This window comes from Leptonychotes weddellii, chromosome 10, assembly GCF_054177405.1.
Source record: "Leptonychotes weddellii isolate Sample4059 chromosome 10, ASM5417740v2, whole genome shotgun sequence".
Lineage (NCBI taxonomy): Eukaryota > Metazoa > Chordata > Mammalia > Carnivora > Phocidae > Leptonychotes > Leptonychotes weddellii.
Window position 1 is genome coordinate 94517105 of NC_138378.1, and position 20332 is coordinate 94537436.

At 38.2% G+C, this 20332-nt stretch overlaps 1 protein-coding gene and 1 long non-coding RNA gene across 4 annotated transcripts in view; both read left to right on the plus strand.

Annotated features, from left to right (window-relative positions):
• Window positions 1–20332, plus strand: part of MAP4K3 (mitogen-activated protein kinase kinase kinase kinase 3) — a 182621-nt gene that overhangs the window by 54015 nt on the left and 108274 nt on the right. For all 3 annotated transcript variants that reach the window (XM_081796879.1, XM_006728030.3, XM_006728031.3), the window contains exon 2: window positions 9004–9061. In XM_081796879.1, coding sequence (XP_081653005.1) covers window positions 9004–9061 — 58 coding nt within the window. The remainder of the gene's footprint in view (window positions 1–9003; window positions 9062–20332) is intronic.
• Window positions 9068–19910, plus strand: LOC145715943 (uncharacterized). Its single transcript, XR_014138250.1, has 2 exons — window positions 9068–16986; window positions 18715–19910. It is a non-coding gene; the product is annotated as an uncharacterized LOC145715943 (long non-coding RNA).

Sequence of the window (20332 nt, forward strand, 5' to 3'; positions counted from 1 at the left end):
ATGTGGCTGTCCAATTTTCCCAACACCATTTGTTGAAGAGACTGTCTTTTTTCCATTGGACATTCTTTCTTGCTTTGTTGAAGATTAGTTGACCATAGAGTTGAGGGTCCATTTCTGGGCTCTCTATTCTGTTCCATTGATCTTCACTCCTGGGTATTTTTGTAACCTGTACTCAGATGTTCATAGCAGCTTGATTCATATTTGCCAAAAACTAAAAGCAGCTAGTATGTCCTTCCACTGGTAGTGGATAAGCAGTAGTATATCCATACAATGGAATACAATTCAACAATGAGAAGGAACAAACTAATGGTAAAGGCAGCCACTTGGTGAAAAAAGACAGTCTCAGAAAGTTACATATGAATGATTTAATTTATATGAAATTCTTGAAAAGACAAAACTATAGTGGCAAAGATCCAGTCAGTGGTTGCCAGGGGTTAGGGTAAGGCGAGAATATAACTTCCAAGGGAGCTTTTGCAGTAATGGAACTTTTCTGCTTCTGGCTGGTGATGGTGGTTATACAAATCTATCCATGTGTTAAAACTACCAGAACTATATTTTTTAAAGTTGGTTTTTTCCAGTTAAAGGCTAAATAAATCCTGGGGATGTAATGTACAGCATGGTGACTACAATTATATCAATACTATATTGTATATTTGAAAGATGCTGAGAGAATAGATCTTAAAAGTTCTCATCACAAGGAAAAAGAATTTTTAAGCATGTGTGGTCATAGACGTTAACTAAACTTATTGTGGTAATCATTTTGCAGTATATACGTATATCAAGTTATGTTGTATACCTAAAACTAATACATTTTAAATGTAGTTATATCGCAAAAAATTACAACTCCCCAATTTAAATATTTTATTGCATACACAAATAAAATTCATTTCTTCAGTTGTACTAGCCGTATTTCAGCCGATTGATAGCTACATGTGGCATGGGGCTACTCTGTTGTACCGTGCAGATATAAAGCATTTCCTTCAGTGCAGAAAGTTCTACTGGACAATGCTTTTTTAGAGTGGGGGTCAGCCAGTTTTTCCTCTAAAGAGCCGAATAGTAAATACTTACAGGTATTTCATATGGTCTCCATCTTAACTACTCAACCACTGTATTGTGAAAGCAGCCGTAGACAGCACCTAAACAAATGAACATGGCTGTGCTCCAGTAAAACTTTACTTATAAAAACAGATCTGTATCAAATAAAAAACCAGACTCCTAACTATAGAAAACAAAGGGATGGTTACCAGAGGGGAGGTGTGGGGCAGGGATGGGTGAAGGAAATTAAGCGAATACTTATCATGATGAGCCCTGGGTGATGTATGGAATTGTTGAATCACTATATTATACACCTGAAACTAATGTAACACTATATGTTAGCTATACTGGAATTTAAAAAAACGGACATGTTTGCTGACCCCTATTTTAGAGAATCTGGCCTGTATCTTTTTTTCATGTCAGCTAAGGGTTTACTGGTAGAGTGACTTTATACTTTATCATCCAAATTAAATAGAAATTTAATTTTGAGAATGAAAGTGGGCACTATTAAGAATTCTGCTAGGACAGTAGGCATAAGCTAGGAGTGTCCTAAGCAAACCAGGGACAGAGGTCACTCTATCAGTCTTACTGTATATTTAGTTGCCCTGTGGTAGGCTAACACCCAGTTCAAGTAACTGTAGAAAAGCAATCAAAACTATTCCTTCAGCAGGGGCTATGGGTTAGCCATTTCCCTCTGAAAGGGAGTATTTATATGGGAGGCACCCTGAGGCTTGGCCCGCCTTATACACTCAAACTAGCCTGTGTTTTCTGTCCCTGTGCCTTTGCTCATGCTTTTCTTTCTATGCTCTCTTTCCCATTGCTCTTCCATGTTTGTTGTAATCCAGCCCATCTTGCAAACATCTGCTTAAATGGTAATCTCCTTCATAAAGCCATCCCTGTAACACTCTTTTCAGACTTAGAAGTTGGTATTTATATTTTATAAAACTCAAATGGCGCAGTGCCTTACACCAGGTCCCCAAACCTGGCTGAACATCAGAAACACATCAGTAGCTTTAAATACAGATCCATGGTTCCTGTCTTAAATCTGTTGGTTGAAAATCAAGGGTGGTTTTTTTTCGTTACCGTTTTCTTTTTAAACTCCTAATATTCTTATATAACTGGTCAGCTTGTTTAGTATTTGGAATCTGTTAATTTAGACTTACATTATTTGATATAAACACTGACTTTTAGAATTAGAAGGAACATTAGAAATAGTCTTTCTCACTTTCTTGTTTTTAAATTGGAGGGAAGGAGTTGGGAAGAAGACAGAAGGGAAATTACGTGCTCAGATCCCACTGCTAGTTACTGGCAGAGCCAGGACTAAACTTTGTATATCTTCACTCCCATTTCTGACCCTTTCTTCATATTAATGTTGGACAGACCCTTCTAAGTAGTAAGCTTTGAGTACAGTGTTTGGTACATAATCGATAGATTATTTTTGGTAGTGACTGCCTCTAACTCACTTTATATCGTAGAGTAGCACACTTTTCGCCTCTTTTTTTTTTTAAGATTTTATTTATTTGACAGAGAGACACTTTTTGCCTCTTAATGATTACTTCTTGATGATGTTGTTTACTCTCACACTCAAGGAATACTTTTCTGATAGTTGGAGATAACGCAGTAGTCAGCATGAAATCAACTCAGAAAAATTCTTTCCCAAATCAGTTCTAATACAAATGGCTTCTAAAAGGCTGACTGAACCCAACTGACTTCTGGGACAGCTTTGAATCATAATAGTTTGCAAGAGCTTCTCTAAACTGAGACCAATTCTAGATCTGCAGGACTTTCTTAACCAGGTCCACTCCCATTTGGGAAAGGTTACCCAGGATCTTTGGGAGTGTATGGGTGTGGGATGCCTAAGCCAGAGTAGCAATAGGGAAAAGGCTTGTGGGAAGTGATAATAACCTATGCTGTGCTTTAAAGGATTATCTGGGAGTTGGGCCCAGGAAGGAGTTGGGGCAAGCGTTTGTCTAGGCAGTATGATCCAAAGAGCAAACGTGTGGATAGCTTTGGGAAATGGCAAGTTGTTTATTTTGGCTGCAGCATAAAGTGCAAATTAGGAAATGACTGGAAAGACTGGGGCAAGATAGTGAAAAGTTTTATTGTTGAAATGCTATATTTCTCAACTAGATATCCACGTGCAAAAGAATGAAATTGGAGTCCTACTGGACACCATATAAAAATTCACTCAAAATGGATCATAGACCTAAATGGAAGAGCTAAAATTATAGAACGCTTAGAAGAAAACATAGGGAAAAAATCTTTGTGACCTTGGGTTAGGCATTGGTTTCTTAGCTATAATACCAAAAGCAAAGCAACACAAGATAGACAAATTGGACTTGATTAAAATTAAAATCTTTTGTGCTTCAAAGAATACCATCAAGAAAATGAAGACAGTCCATAGGATGGAATTAAATATTTGCAAATCATGTAACTGATAAGAGACATATCAGGATCTATAAAGAATTCTTCTAAGTCAGCAGTAAAAAGACAACACAAAAATGGGCAAAGAGGTGAATATGACATTTTTCCAAAGAAAATATTCAAATGGCCAATAAGCATATGAAAAGATGCTCAACATCATTAGTCATTGATGAAGTGCAAGTCAGACCACAATGAGAGGTAACACTTCACATCCACTAAGACAGCTAAAATAAAAACCATAACAACAAACATTGGAAAGGATGCAGAAAAATTGGAACCCTTACATATTGCTGGTGATAATATAAAATGGTGCAGCCACTTTGGAGAAAAATTTGTCAGTTCTTCAAAAAGCCAAACGTAGAGTTACCATATGATTCAGCAGTTCTACTCTTAGGTCTGTCTGTACCCAAGAGAATTAAAAACAAAAATGTGTACACTAAGTGCGCCTGGATGGCTCAGTCGGTTAAGTTTCTGCCTTTGGCTCAGGTCATGATCCCAGGGTCTTGGGATTGAGCCCCACATTGGTGCATCGGGCTGCCTGCTTCTCCCTCTCCCTGCCCCCTATTCCCCCCTCGTGCTCGTGCACATGCTCTCTTGTCTCTCAAATAAATAAAATCTTCAAAAAAAAAATGTGTACACTAATGTTCATAGAAGCGTTAATCATGATACCTAAAAAGTGGAAACAACCTAAATATCCTTCAGCTGATAGATAAGTGGATAAACAAAATATGGTATTTCCATACAATCGAGTATCATTCAGTAGCGAAAGGAGTCAAGTACTGATACATGCTACAACATGGATGAGCCCAAAAATGTTCTGCTTGGTTAAAGAAGCCAGTCACAAAGAACCACATTTTGTATGATCCTATTTATATGAAATATCCAGAATAGTCAAATCCATAGAGGTAGAAAGTAGACCAATAGTTCTCAGGGACTGGGAGGGGGAGGAGTAGGGAGTGACTGCTAACTGAGTGCTCTGGGCTTTCTTTTTGGGGTGATGAAATGTTCCAAAGTTAGATAGTAGTGATGGTTACTTAGCTGTGAGTATACTAAAACCATTGAATTGTATGCATTGAAAGGGTGAATTTTATGGTATGTGAATTATATTTCACTAAAAGCTATTATGATAAGTGCTATATTTAGTGAAAATTTAAATTCTCTGACAAGGAATTTGAATTTTGTCTTTGCAATGATGTATATTGCTGAAGAGTTTTCAACTTAAGAACGACATGATCTGAATATCATTTTCAGAGCAAGTGAAGAACGGTGGTCAAACCAGTGAGGTGGCATAAGACGCCTAGGTCTAGGTGCTTAGAATATTTATTCTTAGTTTTCTGCCCTGAGCAAGTCTGAGAATTTTATATTATTGATACTGAATTAAAAGTTTTTAACTTTAGGGGCGCCTGGGTGGCTCAGTCGTTAAGCATCTGCCTTTGGCTCAGGTCATGATCTCAGGGTCCTGGGATCGAGCCCCGCATCAGGCTCCCTGCTCGGCGGGAAGCCTGCTTCTCCCTCTCCCCCTCCCCCTGCTTGTGTTCCCTCTCTCGCTCTGTCTCTCTCTGTCAAATAAATAAATAAAATCTTTAAAAAAAAAAAAATTTTAACTTTAGGGGCGCCTGGATGACGCAGTTGGTTAAGCGTCTGACTCTTGGTTTCAGCTCAGGTCATGATCTCAGAGTCTTGCGATCGAGCCCAGTGTTGGGCTGCGTGCTCTTTCTCTCCCTCTGTGCCTTCTCCGCTGCGTATGTGCTCGCGCGCTCTCTCTCTCTCTCTCTCAAATAAATCTTAAATTTTTTTTAGCTTTATACATGGTGATATTTTACATTATTTACCTTGGTCTCATTTTCTTCCTAATAAATTGCTCTAGGTGATTGCTAAAAGACTAGTAGTTGCAGGGGCGCCTGGGTGGCTAAGTCGGTTAAGCGTCTGTTCTTCGGCTTAGGTCGTGATCCTGGAGTCCTGGGATTGAGCCCCGCATTGGGCTCCGTGCTCATCGGGGAGTCAGCTTCTCCATCTGTCCCTCACCTCTCTCTCTCAAATAAATAAATAAATAAAATCTTTTTTTTTTTTTTTAAGATTTTATTATTTGACAGAGAGAGACAGCGAGAGCAGTAACACAAGCAGGGGGAGTGGGAGAGGGAGAAGCGGGCTTCCTGCCGAGCAGGGAGCTGGATGTGGGACTCCATCCCAGGACCCTGGGATCATGACCTGAGCCAAAGGCAGACGCTTAATGACTGAGCCACCCAGGCGCCCAAAGATTTTATTTACTTGAGACAGCAAGGGAGAGAGAGCACAAGCAAGGGGAGTGGAGAGGGAGAAGCAGACTCCCCGCTGACCATGGAGCCCAAGGCGGGACTCGATCCCAGGACCCTGAGATCATGACCTGAGCTGAAGGCAGACGCTTAACTGACTGAGCCACCCAGGCGTCCCTTCTCAAATAAATAAAGTCTTAAAAGAATAGTAGTTGCAGAGCATAGGAGATACTATTAATTTTTATATTTATCTCAGTGAGTAATCTTGACCATTTTAAATTTAGAGACAGCAAAATATGATTTAGCCAGAATACCAAGATTCTTGATGAATCATAATGCTTTAAAGACTTTTCATTAGGGGCTCCTGGGGTGGCTCAGTTAGTTAAGCATCCAACTCTTGATTTCGGCTCAGCTTATGATCTCTCAGGGTTATGAGATTGAGCCCTGTGTCAGACCCCACACTCAGCAGGGAGCTTGGAAGTTCCCTCTCTCCCTCTCCCTCCTGCCCCTTCCCACTCTCTCTCTGAATAAATAAAAAATAAAATCTTTTTTAAAAAAGCATGTAAGACTTTTCATTAACAAACATCTGGATTTTGATGCAGAAAAGCTCAGTTTTTGTTGTTATTTTTCTTCCCTTTTTGTGAATTACCTAAGTTACGGACTGGAAAATATTTCAGTAGGTAAAAAAGCAGTCATAATTTTGGCTGTTTTGTTTTTTTGTTCCTTCTAAAGAAATCCTATTTGTAAGTAAAGCCTGTAGTAAATATTGACTTTAGTCTGATCAGTGCTACTGATAAGTCACTTATTGTCACAGTTTTTCTGTTAAATATGTGCTGGTGTTAATTATTAGTAAATCTATTTTTAGAAGAATAGTACATTGTGTACAGTAGCCATTTTGGACACTTTGTGTAACTTGTGTTGTCAGTAATGCCCTCTTGTGGTCAATTAGGAACCAAATTTCGGCTATAAAAAATCAAAAAATCATCCTGGCTTTCTAGGAGTTCATATTATCTCTGCTCTTCTATAGTGGAAATCAGCCATACTCCGAGTTTCTTTTCAGTAAACAGAAAACAAAACCATGGCAAGATTTTTAAGTGGAAAAGTGAGAATTGGGGAGAGTACCGTCTTATTTTATTTGGAGAAGTACTAAAAAAGATGAGGATTAGAAGACATTGTATCTAGGAGGAGCCTACCAGGGAAAGTTCATGAAGTGTGAGGAGAGGCAAGTAGTTGTGATAGTGTTTGAGGAGATTTATGAGTCATGTTTATGTGATATACCTGAATATTTTACAGGTACACTCTGTCCTCCCCCCCTTTTACAAAATGCTTCCAGAATGATGTTCTGATTTTATTTCTCTTTCATTTTGTGTGTGTGTGTGTGTGTGTTACACACACACACAGTCTCTTCTCATCCTAGGGAAGGGAATGAACACTTGCACTATATTTGAAATGTGTATCTCATTTAACGGAAATTAGGTTTAGTTTGAAATAACTGTTGAGATCTGTTTTGTACTGCCAATAATAAGTTTGCCATGATATGCGTTCATTGGTTATGGGGATTTTTTCAGAAGGAATGAATTTTCCCTGCCAATTTAATTTAAATTTTTTTCTTAATTTGTATGGGGAGATCTTTTTATTTATTTATTTATTATTATTTTTTTTTTTAGATTTTATTTATTTATTTGACAGACAAAGACACAGCGAGAGAGGGGACACAAACGGGGAGTGGGAGAGGGAGAAGCAGATTCCCTGCCGAGCAGGGAGCCCGATGTGGGACTCGATCCCGGGACTCCAGGATCATGACCTGAGCCGAAGGCAGTCGCTTAACCAACTGAGCCACCCAGGCGCCCTGGGGAGATCTTTTTAAAAAAATACTTATTTATTTAAGTAATCTCTACACCCAATGTGGGGCTGAAACTCATGACCCCAAGATTTAAGAGTCGCATGCCATTCTGACTGAGCCAGCCAGGCTCCTTGATATGGTGGAGAACTTTTCGTATCTTTGTTCTTCTTTGAGTTAAAAGGTTAAATTTTATATTGCAGCAGTGGCTGTGTCCCATATCTACCTTCCTAGATTGTTATCTGACATTTTTAATGCTCCAGTATTCTTAGAAGGATTCCACTGTTAATGCTGTTACCATTCCTTGTGGGTGATTCATTGATCTTCACCATTAATAAGAGTATTGTGGGGTGCCTGGCTGGCCCAGTCAGTGGAGTGTGCAACTCTTGATCTTGGGGTTGTGAGTTCAAGCCCCATGTTGGGTATAGAGATTACTTAAAAATAAAATCTTAAAAAAAAAAAGAGACTGTTGCAACTACGAGTAATTCTGCTCACAGGACTGTATCTTTCTGTGATCAGGGAATTATATATATTGATCTTTATTGCTTGATATGAAAATCAAGTTTCAGTTAGCAGTTTAAGTATTATGTAACAATTATAACAGTTTGAAGTATTTTGAAAGTTCTGATCCAGTTGTAAAACATTTTGACAGTTACTGCCATTTTCAAACAAATTGAAAAAGACAGCTTCTGCTTATTTATACATAATTACAGTTGTAAATACCAGCAATCTAATATTATGGATAGATTTTTAAAAAATATTTTATTTACCTGTTTGGGGGGGAGGGGCAGAGGAAGGGAGAGAGAAGTAGACTCCCCACTGAGCAGGGAGCATGACCTGGGGACTCCATCCTAGGACCCTGGGATCATGACCTGAGCTGAAGGCAGATGCTTAGCTGACTGAGCCACCCAGGCGCCCCATATTCCAAGATTTTTAAGTTTAACAGTTTAAGGCTAGTTAATCAGTTCAAAATTTTAACTCACCTTTGAATGAATGACAGTAGAGTGTAATGCTTAAAAGCTCCGACTCTGAAGTCAGGCTTCTTGCTTTGGAATCTTGCTGCTAATGGCTTACTAGCAATGGCCTTGGCACGCTTTTTCACTTCTCTGTGTTTCAGTTTCCTCATCTGCAACATGGATATAATAGTTGTACCTACCTCATAAGATTGTTGTGGGACAAATAAATTACTATAAAACATTTAGAACAGTGCCTGGCACATACAGAAGTCTGTGTGTGTTAACTTATTATTACCCTTATTAAATTTACAGTTGAATTAACGTTGACATTCATTTTGAAGAATATACTATCTATTTTGTAAATAGAAACCCCTTCTGCAATTCTTGCTTTAAAAAATACTTATGTATAACTGAAAATAAACAGTAAACTAAAATTATATTTCATAAAGTTTTTTATGAAAGCTCTTTTTCACAGTTGTCTTTTCTTCTCTTTTAGGCACGGAATGTTAACACTGGTGAATTGGCAGCAATTAAAGTAATAAAATTGGAACCAGGTAAATTGAAATTTGATGTTTCTTATTGTCATAAGCACTGGTTAACTTTAAAGCTGATTTTAATGATGTTTGGTCAGCATTCTCTGATTGTTCCGAACATCTTGGAAAATAGAACTGGGGTCTACTCTTTCCTCCTCCTCTTCAAGACCTGTAGACACCTGGCTCAGTTCTTCCTTGAAAAATAACTTGTAATTGGGGGAGGGAGGCGAACTTGCGAAGAGACTTTGTTCCTTCTGAACTCAGTTGAGCTAACTTGTCACCAGTCACTAGTGGTGTTTTTCCAGGTTAACCTTATCCTGTGGTCAGAGGGCAGTGTGATGCAGGGGAAAGAGCTAAACTGAGATTGGGGTGCTTGGAGCCCAGTTCTTTGTGTTCTACACTCTTGTTGTGTGAACTTGGGCAAGCAACTTTTCTGAGCCTCAGTTTTCTCAGTAGACCTAGCCCTCACATTTTATGGGTCATTAATACTGTAATAGTAGTTACCTTCCAACTTGAGCAGCTTATTGTAGAGCCCCTAGGATGACTCTATTTTTTTTCTGCTTCACCTGTATTTTCTCTCTGAAATCCCCCACCCTTTGCAAAACCCATGTCTTTCTGAGTAACTACCATAATCTTGTTTATTCTCTCTTAAAAGTCCTTTCTCTCTTTCTCTTTTCCGCCACAAGCAAGCATTTGTGCTAGTGTGTAGACTGAGTTCCACAGTGATGGTAGTGGCTTTCTGATGGCTTCTTCCGCTCCAAACTGATGATAGACGAATTTGGTAAAACAGGTTTTATCCTTGGTTTGAGCAGAAACCCATTCCTGTAGTTTTGTTTTTGTTTTTGTTTTTAAAGGTGGGCAGTTTTTTCTGGAAAGTCCAGACAGTAAAATATTTTAGGCTTTGTGGACCACGTGTGGTCTCTGCATTCAGTTTTCCCTCTTTCCTCCCCATCTCTCTCCTTTCTCCCTCTAAAATGAAGAAAAAAAAAAAAAATTCTTAGCTAAAAAACCATTCTTAGCAAACCAGACCACCTGCAGCTGTAGTTTGCCCGCCCCTGATTTAGATCATCAGTAGACTTTTTAGAAGTGCCATTAAGATGAAATTTAAGGATATGTTGATGGACTGTGATCAAATCACACTCAAATATAATGAATAAAAAAATACTTTCTAAGTTATACATATTTACAGATTTTGTATAGTCTAACACTTTCACATATAAGACAGGTTTTTTCTTTAAATTTCTTATGTTTTAGGGGATATTTGAAGTTGGTGAAATCTGAGGTAAAAAAAGGGAAGATTTTTTTTTAATTTAAATTCAGTTAATTAACATATAATGTATTATTAGTTTCAGAGGTAGAGGTCAGTGATTCATCAGTCTTATAATACCCAGTGCTCATTACATCACATGCCCTCCTTAATGTCCAGCACCCAGTTACCCCTACCTCCAGCAACCCTGTTTGTTTCCTGTGATTAAGAGTCTCTTATAGTTTGTCTCCCTCTCTGATTTTGTCTTGTTTTATTTTTTCCTCTCTTCCCCTATGATCTTCTGTTTTGTTTCTTAAATTCCACATGAGTGAGATCATATGATCATTGTCTTTCTCCGATTGACTTACTTTGCTTAGCAAAATACCCTCTAGTTCTATCCACGTCATTGCAAATGGCAAGATTACAATTTTTTGATGGCTGAGTAATATTCCATTGTATATATATATTACCACATCTTCTTTATCCATTCATATGTTGATGGACATCTGGGCTCTTTCCATAGTTTGGCTATTATGGACATTGCTGCTATAAACATTGGGGTGCAGGTGCCCCTTCAGATCACTACATTTTTATCCTTGGGTTAAATCCCTAGTGCAATTGCTGGGTCGTAGGGTAGCTCTATTTTCAGCTTTTTGAGGAACCTCCATACTGTTTTCCAGAGTGGCTGCACCAGCTTGCATTCCCACCAACAATGTAGGAGGATTCCCTTTTCTCCGCATCCTCGCCAACATCTGTTGTTTCCTGACTTGTTAATTTCAGCCATTCTGACTGGTGTGAGGTGGTATTTCATCGTGGTTTTGATTTGTATTTCCCTGATTCCGAGTGATGTTGACCATTTTTTCATGTGTCTGTTGGCCATTTGTGAAGTTGGTGAAATCTGAGGTAAAAAAAAAAAAAAGGAAGATCTGGCATTTGAAGTAGGGCCTTCATTTGTAATCTTTAAGAAGTGGCTATGTTATTTGATGAAATTGTCTCTGATTAGAAGTAGTTTATACATACATCATTCCTTCAAGTCCATTCAGTGCCTTCTCCTTCAGGTCTTCCCTACCCCTGGTCTGAGTAAGGACTCCTCCGCAGGAATAGCTCCCTTATAGCACTTACCACAGCTGTATTGTCATTCTACAATTGCCTTTCTTTGTTTCTAGGCTTTCATCAAGTTTGTGTCCATCGCACTGAACTTTGTGTCTGATGCATAGTAGTTGTTCAGTACCTCTTAATATTTCCTTTAAAAAATCAGGAACTTGAAAAATCTTATTGTTCATCAAGTTATTTGTTTTCTGATTAATGCAGCGTTTGTATTATTATGATGTTAATCTTGAACACTGTTATGCATGTATTGATTATTTTAAAAGTAGAAAATACAATTAAATAAAAAGAAGAAAAATAATATTCTACCATCCAGAGATAGCAAGGGTTATTATTATATATATGCTATTAGATATATCCTTAAATTTAGTTAACATTGGATTCCCTACTTAAATCTTCATCGAAGCCACCTGAATTTTAGCATTTAATTTCTTTGCTTTAATGTCACATATCACTTGTTGGTATGCTTGAAGTATATGGCCTGCTGGTAACGAGTACAGATCTAAAGTTTTGCTACTTTGATTGTAGTCCTGGCTTGACCACATTGCTTCAGCTTTCTGGTTCTCTGTTTCCTGATCTCTAAAATGGAAGTAATAATAGTAGCTGCCTCTTAAGGTTATTGTAGGGATTAAATGAGCTAATATATTTAAAGGACTTAAAATAGTGCCTGGAACAAAGTACTATGGTACCTGCTGTAGTAAGTAGTTGCACTACTAATGTATTACAGTTTTCAAAATGTGACCAGCCTTGTTTGATCTATACCCACGACCCTCCTTCTACCACTCATAATTTTGAATCAGATCCCAAATACCATATAGTGTCAGCCCTTAATCTTCCAGCATGTATGCAAAAAGGATAAGAAATCAAAGTATAACCACAAACAGGAATTCTTACGTAAAATGGTACATCTACTTTGGAAAAACAGTTTGGCATTGTCTTAAAAAGTTAAACATTAATTTACCATAACAACCCAGCAGTTCCATCTTGTGCATCTGCATACACAGCTGTCACACACGTTTGTAGTAGCATTATTCATAATAGTCTGAAGTTGGAAACAACTGCCTATCAGCTGGTAAATGAAAAGACAAAATATGTTCATACAATGGAATGTTATTCAGCAATGGAAAGAAACAAAATGCTGATGGATGCAGGGACATAAATAAACCTACAAACGCACTATGTGAAAGGAGCCAGACACAAGAGACTACATATTGTATGATTCTGTTTATGTGAAATGTTCAGAAGAGGCAAATCTGTAGTCAGGAAGTGGGTTAGTGGACTGGTGTGTGTGGGGGTGTGGTGATTAGCAATTAATGGACATGAGGGATCTTACTGGGGTAATATTCTATAACTGGTTGACAGTCATGGTTGCACAACTTGGTAAATTACTAAAAAAAAACCTGTTGAATTGTACACTCGATCTGGATGAATTACATGATTTTCAAATATGGCTTAGCAAAGTGATAAAAATATATAAGCACATGCCATTGCTATATCTCAACAGTATTAATGTAGCTTCCAACAACAAATAAGTTCCATATGCTGCAGTTAGTTGATGTGTCTCAAATTTCTTTTATGTTTGTAGGTTCCTTCTCTTTATCTTCTCTCTCTCTCTGTTTTTTTAAATCTGTTCTTTTTCCTTGAAGTTTTTTGTTGAAGAAACTTGGTTATTTGTTGTGTAGAATTATTCCATCAGTTTGGATTTTGCTAATTGCCTCCCTGTGGTATTATTTAATATGTTCTTCTCTGAATTGGTAGTTAGCCTCAGAAGATTGATAAGATTTAGATTTGATTTGGATGTGGTGGAGGGAGACTGCTTCATGATTTTTCTAAATTAGAATTCTGATGGCCAGTCTACAACTTTTTGAAAAAACCAAATCTGAAATACATAAGTGTAATGTAATGAAGAATTTGCATCCAAATTTTGTTCCTTTTTTTTTTTTTTAACAATCGATATCTAATTTGAACCTGAAGCTAAACGAAAACTTATTCAGACATGAGGACAAAATTCTTTGTTTAAATGTGAATTTAGTCCACATGTCACTGGGACTTCCAATCTTACTCATGTGGTTTTATTTTATTATTATTTTTTTTAAGATTTTATTTTATTTTAAGTAATCTCTACATCCAATGTGGGGCTCAAACTCATGACTCCAAGATCAAGAGTTGCATGCTCCACTGACTGAGCCATCCAGGTACCCCCATGTGGCTTTAATTTATATTTGGTTGTCTCAGTCATCCTTTAATTAACCAACAGACTATAACTTTTTTAAAGTTTCTATTTGAATTCCAGTTAACGTACAGTGTAATATTAGTTTATAACATTTTTAAACTTAAATTGCAAAGATTATGTTTGATCATTATAATAAAAGTAAGAAAAATACAATGAAAAAGAGGAAACTAAACATCATCATTCTACCAGCTATATGAACACTGTCAACTTTTGGGGTGATTTTCTCCAGATTTTCTTGTATGCTTATATACAGACATCCATATGTACATACACATATGGGGACACACATGATTATGTAGACCACAAAGGGCTGGTTCCTGGAGTTCAGAGATTGGCAAGGATATACTACTGAGAGCAGCTTAATTTGCTTGCCTACCACTGAACCAGGGAACAAGCATTGCAAAGGATAAATAAGAATGCATGTGAATGGGCACAGCTCCCCAGGGTGTCCCCAAGTCCTCCCAGAAGTGGTCCACACTGGTGGTCGGTGCAGTGAGTGATTTATCAGCCACAAAACCTACTTTTTGTGTAAAATAAAAACACTTAGGAGTTCAATTGCTAGAATTCTTACACTTTGTGGAACAAGGTAATGTTCTAGCCTTTTGTAGGCTACCCACCCTAGTTCATGGAGAAAAGCTCCATTTGCCTTAGGGCTGTGTAACAGTGGAGCAAATTCAAATCCAGGTTTAAGTTTTTTCTAGAGCCTATGCTGTTATGTGTATTGCCTTACAGATGCTTCATGGAATGCTTAGAATAACTCCTGGTTCTCCAGCAATGCTCTTTGAAAGTTTGCCTCTCTACTCTAGAACCCATGTTCATTTATTTTTAATTTTTAATTAAATTTTAAGTTCTTACATTTTTTAAGGTAATTGTAGACTTCAGAAAAAAGTTGAAAGAATAGCACAAAGAATTTCAGTATTTCACCCAGATTTCTCAGTACTCGATTTATTATTTTTTACTTTATTCTTCGCTACACTAAAAGAAACCATCTTCCCCTGAATACTTTAGTGTGTGTTTAACAATGAAATGTCATTGTCTTACATAACAGTACAATGGTCAAAGTCAGGAAATTGATGCTGGTACGATGCTATTGTTTAACCCTTATTCAGATTTTGTCAGTTGCCCCAATAATATCCTTTTTTTTTAAAAAAAAATTTTTTAAGTTTTTTTTTTTTTTAATTTATCTGTCAGAGAGAGAAGGCACAAGCAGGGGGAGCGGCAGGCAGAGGGAAGAGCAGGCTCCCCACTGAGCAAGGAGCCCGACCCTGAGATCATGACCTGAGCCAAAGGCAGATGCTTAACTGACTGAGCCACCCAGGCGTCCCACCCCAATAATATCTTTTATAAAGGCAAAAGAAAATCCAAGATCATGTGTTGCAGTCAGTTGCCGGTCTCTTGAGTTTCCTTTAATCTAAGAGAGTTCTTGAGCCTTTGTTTTGGATTCTAGGTGTAGTTATTGCTGCTGAAGCATCCTTATTGCGAGGCTGCCTTATATAATAGACATCCTGTGTATATACACACATAAATACACATTTACCCATACCTCCACTGCCCCTCTACCCCTCTGACTGTCTAAGACCAATACTAGTCTAACACCACAGGGTTCATTCTCTCCTTTTCATATTTGTAACTCTCTTCTCCAGTAGGGAGGAGCTTAGTTTCCATTAGCCACAGTATATTGAATATTTCTTTGCTTTATCCTTGAACACAAAAGTAATTTCAGAATTGTCAGTCCATGCCTCTGTGAGAAATCAGATACTAGCTAGAGATCATTGTTTAGAGTTCTGTTTATCTTTAGAACATACACTGTTCTAATGTCTGGTTCCCCACCTTCCTTACCCTCTCAGAAGTGTTTATGTTATTCATTTAATATCTCTGTGGTGTATTAGTTTCCTAGGACAACCATAACAAAATACCACAAATTAGGTGGCTTAAAGCAATAGAAATTTATTCTTTCATAGTTCTGGGAGGTGGAAAGTTGGAAATCAAGGTGTCAGTAGAGTTGGTTCTTTCTGAGAGCTTGAGGGAGAATATGTTCCATGCTTCTCCAGCTTCTGGTGATGGCCTGCAATGCTTGGCATTCCTTGGCGTGTAGTAAGCTCCAGTCTCAGCCTTCATCATCACAGAGTGTGCTTCCTGTGTCCAAATTTCCCCCTTATATAAGGACACCAGTCATAGAGATCACCCTAAAAGCCTCATCTTGACTTGATTACTGCAAAGACCCTATTCCCAAATAGGGTCACATTCACAAGTACTAGAGGTTAAGACTTCATCATATCTTTTTGGGGGACACAGTTCAACGCATGGCATATAGCCAGTTCATTTGTTTGTTTGTATTCATTTGGGGGATGCCTCCCTCATCTTTGATTTTATTTCTTTTCTTTTAGAGTGTTTTTAAAGTATGTGAAACTTTGACATGATTCTAAAAGGCAGAACTATACAAAACAGTATATTTAGGGAAGTATTCTACTTCTATTCTTTTTACCCTATTCTAACCACTGTCTTTGGTCTCAGGTTTTCCTTTCCATGTTTTTCTGTTGCGTTGTTTTGTTGTTATTGTTTTTTACCCAAATGAGATACATGAATATTTTCTTATTTTCTTTTTTTCTTTCACAAAAGGTAGCATACTATAGATACCTCTTTGAATTTTGTTCTTTTCACTTAACAGCATGTCTGGGAAATCACTCCACACTAGTTGCTAGAGATCTTTCTCATTCTCCATAGTACTCCCATCATATATATGTACCATAGTTAATTCAGTCACTGTCCTATGTGTGAGCATTTAGGTTGATTCCAGTATGTTGCATTTACAAATAACACTGCTTGTAAAATTTATGTCCTCCATACTGATAAATGCTGCAAGGAGGCACCTCAGAAATATGCTAAAATTAAAGAAGTCAGACTTAATAGGTCTCATGTTGTATAATTCCATTTATATGAAATATACAGACTAAGTAAAACCATAGAGACAAAGCAGATTTGTGGTTGCTGGGGAAGAGGGAGGGAATAGGAAGTAACTGCTTGAGGGTATAAGGTCTCCTTCAGGGATGATAAAAAATGTTCTAGAATTAGATAGAGGTGATGGGGGCACAGCATCATGAATGTACTAAATGCCACTGAGTTGTACACTTTGTTATATGGATTTCACCTCAAAAATCTGTATTATCCATATAATTAAAATAGCCACTTATTTTTTCTCATGGATGTTGGTGCTTTGATGTTTCAGCCCATGGAATGGGCAGTGCATCTTCAAATGCTTCCTACAAAGAAGAAACCCTGAGTTTTATCATTTTAATGACTGTATGTAAAGTATACTTTGTCTATGCGCACATTCTTTTGGTTGCTTCATCAGACTTTCAGGTAATTTTCTTTACCTCTTCTCTCATTTTGCAGAGCTTTTGCGTTATGTTTTGTTATTCTCTAACACTGGAGAAAGTTGAAGTCAAATGATGCTGGAGCTTAAAGTATCTGTGTAGGGAAATGGGGGTGTCGTCAGGGATGGGAGTGGGTCATAAAGGGTGGAAGCTAGAAAGATATTAAGGACAGATTGTGTACCACAACACCTTCTGTGCTATGCCAAAACGTCTGGAGCTGTGAGTCATAGAAGGTTATTAGGGAGAAGACTAATACTTATCCTATGTTTTAAAGATAACTGGCAATAATATGGCAAATGTACTGAAATGTAAGTTAATACTGGAAATAGGGAGACCAGTTAAGAGTTATATGGAGAAGGGTGTTAGGGTTGAGGTTAACTGCTATACAAAGAAACTCCAAAATAAAGGGACCTAAGTAAGATAGATATTTATTTCTCTCTCATGTAACAGTTGTGAGGTGAGCCCAGGTTGCTATTCCATGAGCTCATTCAGGGATGTGTGTTCCTTCCATTTTATGCCATCACCTGATAGTGCACACATTCATCTGCTGTTCTGAAGCTAAATCATTGGTGTGTCTGTCTTTAGCTGGTAGGAAGAGAGACAGAGTTATTTTAAGGCAAGCAACTTTTCTTTTAACAAGTGAAGTTGGAAGTCACCCACCAGTTCTCATTTTCCTGTGCTGGGAACTTGCTTACGTGGTCACACAAATTCATGAGAGGGTAGGACATGTGGTCTCTAGCCTGGCAGCTCTATGTCTAAGAAGGAAAGAATGGCTATTGGAGGCAAAAATAGCAGTCTACCCCAAGAGGCAATTTGAGTGTTATTATGAGGATTTGCACCAAGATAGTTATAGTGGGGCAGGAATTGAGAGTTATTTAGGAGGTAGGACGAAGAGAGAGAGAATATATTTCTATTCATGTGAGACATGTTGATTATGAAGTGTTTAGAGATTGTGTAGATATGTACAGTTGTCAATTTGATCTAGCGGTCTGGAGCTCAGGAGAGAGCTGACCTGGCTCCAAGACCTGGCAGGAGGCATGGATTTGAAAATCATTGTTCAGATAGTAGTTGTAGTTGGAGAGTTTTCAAAAAGAAAGAAGGGGTTGCTAGTATTAAATGCTGCTTCAGAACTGATAGGAGGCCTTGGATTTGGGCCTAAGAATGACGTGGACCTTTGCAAGAGTAATTTCAGCAGAGTCCTGGGGTGAAAAATAGATTGTAGTAGGTTGAGGAATGGTTGGAAGTCATGGAAAGGAAACCAAGCTGAGATTAGTCTTTGAAGAACTTTGGCTGTGAAAAGCAATAGGGAGACAGGTTTAACAGGGGAGAAGGTTAAGGGAAAGTTTTTACCTTGAAGTAAGTTTGAGCATGTGTGTAGGCTGAAAGCAAAGGAGTGGTGGTAGAGATAAAGGTATCAAAGAGAATATAAATGATGAAGCAAGGTTCTGAGAGGGCCTGGAAGAGATAGGATCAGACGGTACCTCTTTTGCAAAGGAAGAGAGTACCTCTTTTGGGATCACATCTTTGTAAAGGGCCAGGAGTGGGCACAAATACAAAATAGCTTTAAGGTTGAGGAGAGGGTAGTGAAAGATCTCCTAATGGGGCCTCCATTTTCTCAGATGGAGGAAGCTTCGTCCTTAGCTGAGAGTGAAGTAGAGGCAGATAGGTAGGATATCTGAAGAATAATGGAAGTGACTTTTTATTGTTGTTTTAGGGTCCACTGTAGGAAACAGAAGAAGAAACTGACTAGTTACAGTGACGGGGCTGTTCCAACATTTGGAAACAACCTACATGTCTGTTGATGATGAATGGACAAAGAAAATGTAGTCTATACATACACAATGGAATGTTATTCTGCCACCAGAAGAAAGGAAATGCTGCCATTGCAGCAATATGGATGGACCTTGATGGCATTATACTAAGTGAAATAAGTTAGACAGAAAAACATAAATACTGCATGGTATCAATTACATGTAGAATCTTTTTTTTTTTTTAAGATTTTTTTATTTATTTGACAGAGAGAGACACAGTGAGAGAGGGAACACAAGCAGGGGGAGTGGGAGAGGGAGAAGTATGCGGAGCAGGGAGCCCGATGCGGGGCTCAATCCCAGGACCCCGGGATCACTACCTGAGCCGAAGGCAGACGCCCAACAACTGAGCCACCCAGGCGCCCTACATGTGGAATCTTAAAAAACAAAAAAAGGTCAAACTCATAGAAACACAGAGTGGAAGAGTGGTTGCCTGGGGATGGGGGTGGGGAAATAGGGAGAGGTTGATAAAAGGGTATAATAAAAAGGAAACAAAATTAGCTCACAATGTAAATTCTATATATTATGAAAAACAGTAGAAAACAATACTTGGACTTAACAACAAAGCCCCAGAATATATGGAACAAAATTCACAATTGGAGGGAGAAATAGACGATTAAACAATAAAAATTGGAAACTTTTTTTTTTAATTGGAAACTTTAAAGCCCACTTTTATTTATTTATTTATTTTTTAAAAGATTTATTTATTCATTTGACAGAGAGAGACACAACGAGAGGGAACACAAGCAGGGGGAGTGGGAGAGGGAGAAGCAGGCCTCCTGCCAAGCAGGGAGCCTGATGCAGGGCTTGATCCCAGGACCCCGGGATCATGACCTGAGCTGAAGGCAGACGCTTAACAACTGAGCCACCCAGGTGCCCTTAAAGCCCACTTTTAGTAATTAATAGCACAACTAGGCAGAAGATTCACAAGGAAATAGAAATACTGTAAAGCAATTAGACCTGATAGACATCTATAAAACACTCCACCCAATAGTACAGAACACATATTCTTCTCAAGCATACATACAGTATTCTCCAGAATAAACCGTATGCTAGGTCATAAAACGTCTCAATAAATTTAAAAGAATTAAAATCATACAAAGTACATTCTTCAAGAGTAGTATTAAGGTTAGAAATTAGTGACACAAGGAAATTTGGGAAATTCACAAATATTTGGAAACTAAGCAACACTCTCTTAGTTAACTAATGACTCAGAAGAAATGACTCAGGGAAATTAGAAAGTACTTCAAGAGGAATAAAAATGAAAATACAGTATATAAAAACTTATGGTATGTAGCCAAAGCAGGGTTTAGAGGGGAATTTATAGCTGTCAGTACCTATATCAAAAAAAAGTTTCGGGCGCCTGGGTGGCTCAGTTGGTTAAGCGACTGCCTTCAGTTCAGGTCATGATTCTGGAGTCCCAGGATTGAGTCCTGCATCAGGCTCCTTGCTCAGTGGGGAGTCTGCTTCTCCCTCTGACCCTCCCCCCTCTCGTGCTCTCTCTCCCATTCTCTCTCTCAAATG